Source organism: Abramis brama (genome assembly GCF_963993115.1).
Source record: "Abramis brama genome assembly, chromosome: 14".
In the NCBI taxonomy this organism is placed as follows: Eukaryota; Metazoa; Chordata; class Actinopteri; order Cypriniformes; family Leuciscidae; genus Abramis; species Abramis brama.
In genome coordinates this window covers 10,781,774-10,790,057 of record NC_139976.1, presented here as the reverse complement: position 1 = coordinate 10,790,057, position 8,284 = coordinate 10,781,774, and the positions used below count along the sequence as shown (strand labels likewise).

At 36.0% G+C, this 8,284-nt stretch overlaps 1 protein-coding gene across 1 annotated transcript; it reads right to left on the bottom strand.

The window, feature by feature from the left end:
* Positions 1–3,256, bottom strand: LOC311096300 (ectonucleotide pyrophosphatase/phosphodiesterase family member 7-like; the record flags this gene model as incomplete). The annotated part of the gene is made up of 6 exons (XM_084135366.1): positions 1–61; positions 150–273; positions 755–998; positions 1,096–1,728; positions 1,836–1,981; positions 3,010–3,256. 6 exons carry the CDS (start codon positions 3,254–3,256, stop codon positions 1–3), a joined length of 1,455 nt encoding a protein of 484 aa, XP_083991492.1.
* Between the last annotated feature and the right edge of the window lie 5,028 nt (positions 3,257–8,284).

The window sequence follows — 8,284 nt, the reverse complement described above, 5'->3', positions numbered from 1 at the left end:
TTAGAATGAAGTTTGCTTGGAGTCAGTTTTTTCCTGGTAGACATCATCTATGTCTTTTGCTCTGTTGCAGAGTGAAGGTAAAGTAAAACATCAGATTATCACAGAGGTAATGTGCTGAAAATAACTTAATGTCATACTCCATTTCTTACCTTCGATTCACTTTGTTTCTTTTATATCCGTTGTAGGATATAACAATGACAAACACAAGCAATAAAAATCCAGCCACAGCAGCAAGACCTGTGAAGAGATTTTGAAGACTCGACTTGGAAGTATCTACAAGAAAAAACAAAACAAAAACATAATTTTATTTATGACCTGCAAGTTATGTAATCTGAGATAAGAAGCTGATAGAGCTGGTCCATGTGTTAATAGTTTGTGGGGTCATATAGTGAAGGACAGGGTAAATCCTTGCAGGTTTTTATCCACTTGCTGACGATTGCTGTGATTTACAGTATCAAGATACCTTATCAAAATGCCAAACCTGATTACTATCATGATAAGTTGTCTTAAACTATCAAGATATTTAAGGACATAACAGAGATTGTGTTTGACATTATATGCAGTTGATCATTTATATTGTCAATAATTTTCGAAGCATATTTTAAGGAATATAAGTTTTTTTCTATAGTATGATTTTTTTTACCTCTCAAAATATCCAAAATATTTCTTATCCTTGACCTTGAAGATACTAAATAAGTAAGTGAATTTATATGATAAGATTTTTAAGAAAGTTATTTATTTTTTATCTTGTCACCTCCAGAATCACATGACTCTCCATTGGATATCAGCATATGTCGGGTGTTATCCAGTGACCCGTCATTGATTTCTGGTTTTATACCCAGTAAGTGGCACATTAGAGGGTAAACGTTGACGGTCTCAAATGGTCCAACCAACAAGTTTCTATGGAAATCTGGTCCCACTGCCCTGAAGAAAGGCTTCATGTCCATGACTTCATTGTCATAGCCATGTTCCCCATTATTGTCCTGGAATGGGTAGAACTGGAAGAGCATTCAGAACATAAGATCACATATAATGTAATGTTTTCCATCTATTATTGCTTATTGTGCCCATTATTGTTGTTTACTTCATGCTCACCCCACTGATGACATATCCTGGGTCTGCATAGAGAATGATGGGTAGGATACGAGGATGTTTGGCGTAATGCAGTCGAGCAGGCATGTCTTCTTTCTTATAAACGTGAAGGTTTGGATGACCTCCTTTCAATGCTTGATAAACCTTTTCAAGCATCCCTTCTTTGGGCAACAGCATCCCAAAAGGTCCATAATCCACCATGTGGAATTTTAGATCGCTCAAGGAGAATCCTGGGATGTCATTGAGTATTATCTCTTTTACTTGCTCTCCTTTGAACACAGTGCTCATTCCATGGTCAGCTGTGATGATAATATTAAGATGGTCACTGAGCTTGTGCTTCTCAGCAGTTTCCCGTATGAAGCCCACAGTTCGGTCCACTTTCTTGACTGCCTCACGTCGCTGCGGTGAATCAGGTCCATACTTGTGGCCGGTCGAATCTGGTTCGCCAAAATACAAAGTGACAAAGTCTAAGTCTTCATCTTTAAACCATTCTCTTATGACTTTATCCACGTTCTCTCTCCATGCCGTCTCATTGGAGTAGTCATAAAACCTTGGTTCCACCTCCCTCACTTGGACTGTTTCATTACGGTACTTAGCAGCAGTGCCAGGGAAGTGTAAGGATCCTGTTTTAAGCCCCTAAGAAAGGACGCATTTACAAGTCAAATTATATCTTATTTAATGCCAATGTAGATTGAGATTTACTGAAACTTTTGTCAAGTTGTAATAGTTTGAGAGTTGTATACCTGTCTTTGAGCTGTGATCCAAATGGGTAGACTGCCATTATCCCAGTAATCATCCACAAACTGTGTCATGTAGTATTGTTTCTTCTCCTGTGTGGTTGTGTTGAACCAGTTGTTATGAATCACACCATGGTTTTCAATGTACCTTCCTGGGAAAAAATGCATATTTTTGATATGGCTGAGACTTGAGGTCATGCATTTGGCAGACACGGATATCCAAAGAAACTTACATTTCGTTCAAGCTATATATGTTTTATTAGTTCATGCATTCTGTGGGAATCAAACCCATTGCCTTGGCATTGCTAGTATTATGCTTGTCTGTTTGAGCTATGTGAACAATCAAAATATGGTGACCCTAAAACTCCAAATCCTTTGTGGCCATCCATTGTTATTATTCTGTTTCTTAATTTCTAAAAATTATTTGGACTATTACTTCACTACACTTAAAAATGTGTCAATTTAATTCCATTAGATAACAAAATATCAAAGCAAGCGGCATACAAGCAATCCCCTCTTTTCTCAGAACTAACTTTTATTTTCTTAGGAATTTTTAGTGATCTTTATGAGAGTCAAAATAAATAAATTCCTGAAATTAATTTAAAAATAAAGCATACACTATAGTTTAAATCTTGCAAGTCTCTTGTGCTCTTATGCGCACCAAGGCTACATACAAAAACACAGTAAAATAGTAATATTGGGAAATATTTGTACAATTTAAAATAGCTTTTCCCCCCTTATTTTAATATATCAAATGTAGTTTATTCCTGTGATGGCAACTCTGAATTTTCAGCATCATTACTCCAGTCTTCGTTGACACATGATCCTTCAGAAATCATTCTAATATGCTGATTTGGTGCTCAAGAAACATTTCTTATTATCAATGTTGAATGAAAAGAGTTGAGCTGCTTGATATTTTTGAGGAAACCAAGTTCAAAAGAACAACATTTATTTGAAATATTTAATGTAAAAGTCTTTATTGTCACTTTTGATCAAATTATATTTGCAGGATTAAATTCTTAATTTCTTTTTTTTTTTTAAGTATATATATATATATATATATATATATATATATATATATATATATATATATATATATATATATAGTTTTAGGGACACTATATGTATTATCTATTTACTTTAAATTAGAAATGTTTTGTTATTGTATTTTTGTCCTTACCAGATAACAGGGTGAAGTGTGTAGGACTAGTGATGGTCAGGAAAGGTGGAGTGACATATGCGGCTTTGACTCCTTCTTCAGCCATTTTGTCCAGGTTTGGGGTGTCCACATCTCGGTCGTAGTCCCACCTAAACCCATCGAAGCTGATCAGCAGAAGTTTGTTTCTGCCTGTGGTGCAGCGATCTCTTGCTGGAGCAGAAAGAGACGCAGGGAATATAAGCAGCAAAACGCTCAGTGCCAATAACATGACAGGTATTCCAATACTCTGTTTTACACAGAAACGGTTTTGATGAAACAATCTTGCTTCTCTCTGGTTTGTCTGATGGTTGTTCCTGATCTAATAGCCTCAGCTTTTGACTGATCCTTTTGTTTGTGTTCTTTGCCATCCCTTTCTGCACACTAAAGTTCACATCACAGATGTTTATGAGATAAATTACATGCTTATGCTATCTTATGTTATCTTTATCTTATCAAGTGGCTTATCAGGAGTTGTGAGACAAAAGCAGTTCTTTTCTATGTAACTAACCTCTTTGATTTACAACTCGCTGCTTATATAAAATTAAATATGGTGTTCTATACTGTATCAAGGCTGCGTTGTGTGAAGGTAAAGATAAGTCTTGCCAGTCATTTAAACCTGCATTGCTTAATTGAGTTATTTATCTACACTTGTGCAATTGTGTTGGGGAAAAAATCCCTGATGCACTCGGACTTTATCAGTCAGATAGTGCTTCAGACAGGTGAGCTACATATGAAAGCTGCGTAAGGGCTGTTTCTTTGCAAAAAAATGCACATTTGGAAGAAGAGTACTGTGACCCTTGACTAATTTCTGCTCTTAACCAACTTTAGAATCATCCCTGCTGAAATGACAACCAAAACTTGATTTGTTTTGCTCCCACCAGCCTTCTTAACTAGTGCAATTTCCTTGGCTAACCAGTTTTATCAGCTAGACCAGCTTGGACATTCGTGCTGGTATTTTCAGCATACAGGGAATCCTGCACTCTAGATCTTTAACCACCAGGTTATGTTAAGTTATGTATGATCATTAAGAACAAAAGGTATTTTCATTGTTTGTAACCACACAGTAGGTATGAATATTCTACGGGTTATTCGATTCTGAAATTATGCACATTTGAAATTGTCCAAAATAAATATATATGAATGTATGTATACAACTGTATAGAAATGTATAAAACTGATGTGAATTGCTCTCTTTATTGTGAAGCATTTTAATCATAGTTTAGGGCAAGAGTTTGACTGGTCACTCCATGTTGTTTTTTTCTGTTCGAGGCCGTTCTCTTGTTGATTTACTTAACTTCTGTTGGGCCTCTATTGTTAAGTGAGTCCCTGATCAAAGTAAAACCTAATTTGCTCATTAATGAGGCATCAGTATATTGCACTGGCTTCTGTTATATTCATACAAAGAATGTTGTTATGCAAGTTATGCAGTATTTGTTATGTTGATGTCTACAGATAATACTTGCACACAAATATGACTCTTTGAAATGAGTATTGCATGTTGCATATGTGCATAGATATTCACAATAATACTATGCAGAACTTGTAGGTTTAATTTATAAGATCTTCAGTCCCTCAATTCTATTCATTAGTATTATGCAGAACAATAGACATCCATATTTGTATACACCAAGACCTGGTCTGAACACCACAGGCATGCTTTCCGTCTGCTTGTTTAATTGGTATTTTCATGGTCTTGACCCAGGCTTTCAATAACTGAAGTGCACATATGATTCACATTTCATTTCATAATGCACTTTATGATGCACTTTCCCACCACCACCTACCAAGTTCAGTCAAATGCTAGCTGTTTAAGCCATGGTAATCTATCATGACGACTACTGAAAACAATGTACATAAAGCTCAGTGGACATAATAACAGGCTTATTTTGTGCTCTTCCATTAGAGATAAAGATATCTATTATAAATAATGATCCACTGCCAGTACATTATATTAGAAGTCTGAACAGTATTATAATCTTATAAACATCATCTTAGCTTGAAGTTGGCTTTCATTTCTTCCTCATCTCCTTTTTCTTTCGCTCTGAGAGTAAAGGTAAAGAAATGCATCAGATTTTCACTAAACAGAAAGAAACTGTTCCCAAAAATAACAAGTCTTAATATATCTATGTGCCATACTTTTGACTAATTTTGAGTCTATTATATTCATTATATGTCGGGTGTTATCCACTCATTGACCCGTCATTGATTTCTGGTTTTATACCCAGTGGCCAGAGGTGGACAGTAACAAAGTACATTTACTTGAGTACTGTACTTAAGTACACTTTTTGAGTATCTACTTTACTTGAGTATTATTTTTTAACTTTAACTTCACTACATTTTAAGACAAATAACTTTTACTCCACTACAATTCTGTCCTTGAGTAGAAAGTAGTAACATCAGTCAGGGGATGATTTTGGTTGCAGGGGTTGCATTTTGGTTGGGAATGAAAGTCGGGTTGACGTCAACATCCAACGTCGGACAGACATTGGATTTTGGTTGGAAAATAAAGTCAGGTTGACATCAGAACCCGACTGATGTTGGTTTCTGACGTCAACCTGATTTTAATTTTCAACTACAATACAACGTCTGTCCAACGTTGGAGATTAACGTCAATCTGGCATTGGATTCTGACATCAACCTGATTTTCATTTTCAACGTTGGGTTTGGTCTTCTAAATGTGAATTTTGTCATTGTTTTGGAGCACACTAGCTTATAGATAACAGTAAGGCTAACATATTCATACTAAAAGCCAGAAATCTTTAAATAAGGCACTATTTGAGGGAACAGCCATTTGGGTGTCCGAAACCATTGTGGACGTTATAACGTTATAATATTGAGTGCACTTAATCAATCTCACATTCAATCCCACATCTGGAACGGTGTTCTAGAAATAAATTTGATATTGATATGAGGGTAGGTATGCAGGCATAGATTCAGAGGTAGGCCTATAAGGTACTTTAAGTATTACATACAACAATGTAACAATAATAAAACAATGCATTGACATTTACTTTTTACTGTTGATACTTAAGTACTTTTAAAAACAAATTCTTCTGTACTTTAACTTAAGTAAAAATCGGTCTTTACAACTTTTACTTGTAACGGAGTAATATTTGACCAGTAGTATCTGTACTTTCACTCAAGTAAGGAAGTGTACTTTGTCCACCTCTGCCAGTGGCACATTAGAGGGTAAACGTTAACAGTCTTAAATGGTCCAACCAACAAGTCACTGTGGAAATCTGGTCCCACTGCCCAGAAGAAAGGCTTCATGTCCATGACTTCATTGTCATAGTCATGTTCCCCTTTATTGGTCTGAAGTGAGTAAAACTGGAAAAACGTTTAGAACAAGACTACAAATAATGTAATGTCTTCAATGTTGGTGTCACATCTCGGTCGTAGTCCCACCTGAACCCATCAAAAATGGTCAGCAGTTTGTTTGCTGCCTGTGGTGCAGTGATCTCTTGCTGAATTTGAGAGAGACATAGGGAATTTAAGTAGCAAAAAACTTAGTGCCAATAACATGATGACTATTCCACTACTTTTTTACACAAAAACAGTATTTCTTTTTTTTCCTGATGGTTATGGATTTTCAGCTCTCGCCTCTTGACTCATTATTTTGCCTTGGTGCTTTGCCATCAGTTTCTGCAGACTTAAGTTCACATTATCATTGAGGTTTATTGGATGAATTGCATGTTTGTGTTATCTTGCGTTATCTTACAGTCTTATCAGAAGTTATAGGGCAATGAAAATTTACTCAGCTCTTTTACTTAGATTTATAGTTCACTGCTTTTAAAAATAAATTAAATGTAGGATATTAAGTCTTTTTTGTGCCCATATAAGAATCTATCCAGGCATTTTCTATCTATGCTTGTGAAATTGGTTTGAAATGTATTATCGCTTGATCATTTCCGTTAATCTTTTGATAATCATTCAGGCGGTGCTTCAAAAGGTGACCTTTAGTGTTCAAACTGCATGAGGCAGTTTCTCTTGAAAAATTCAACTTCATTCCCATAACTCCGAAAATTAATAGTTGAACAAATTGTTACAACAATTATTGGCTAACAATTAAATGATATCCGCTGAAGGTAGTGCCCCCCCCCCACCCCTTTCTTTTTTCTTTTCTTTTTTTTTTCGCTTTTCGCCAAACCTTTCCTTGAAGAGTTTTCAAGAGAGCCCGAATTTTCCATCTGTCCTACCTTACATACATAGTGATTTTACCTGATTAGAATCATCATGGTTGCTTAAACAGTTGACCTCATAAATCCTCTGTTTTCTTTGCCTGTCATTTGTTCAGACTGCCACCGCCAGAGCTTTAAAGGAACACAGGGAGCAAATCAGCCAAGACATGGAGCTGTGGGGCTTTGAGGGCCTTTGGAGTCTGATACTAGAGCCATGGAACCTCTGGGAATACAATAAAAGCAATAAAATGGGTGTTTCATTAAACACCAGTTTTTAATGCTTTTGATGTCTTCCTAGTGGTCAGGTCATGTGAAGGTAATCATTTGGAAAATGAGAATGACTCTCTAGAATGACTGGTGTTTGAGTTTCCTATACGGCCACATGATGGCGTCAGACACCTTCCAGTTTCTGTCCTGATTACACTAAAGTCTGGAATCCTGAATATATTTCTTTCATGAAGGAACCCAACAGGACAGAAAATGAAATCCTACAGTCTGGGTGCTTTCTTCATGTAACCTGTAGGTTTGTCCACTTACTCATCATGGGATTAGGGGAACTTTTCACATGGATTTAGGACTCCTGCAGAATTTTAAATATATAGCCTACCTGTTGGAAATATAGATCTCTCTATGGTTTGTGCAAGCCTTTTTAAGGTCTGTTCAGATTCTGTTCTTCAAGATATTTGCTAATGTAATGTTTTACATGAATAGCTTGGTTTTATTTTAAAAAGAACAAGGCATTAACACATTAACTACAAACACTTCAAAACAACTTTATTTTAAATTGGTTAAAAAAAAAAAAGTCAACATAAGTACAGAAAGAAACATAATAGGCTGTGTAACAGGGCCTATAGTGAGACAAACGAATATTGCCGAAAATTGTATCCAATCAAAATTTAGTTATTGACGTTTCTTGCGTCTGAACTCCACCCCCTTAATGGTCCTGTCTCCTTCAAAATACAAGATGTGCATGTGCATGTGCTGCAAATAAGCAAGGAGCTCGTCTTGATTGTCAGGGTCATCAGCCAATCAAATGTTTCCGTAGAGGCCTTTACGCAATTCTACGTAAATAACTAAAT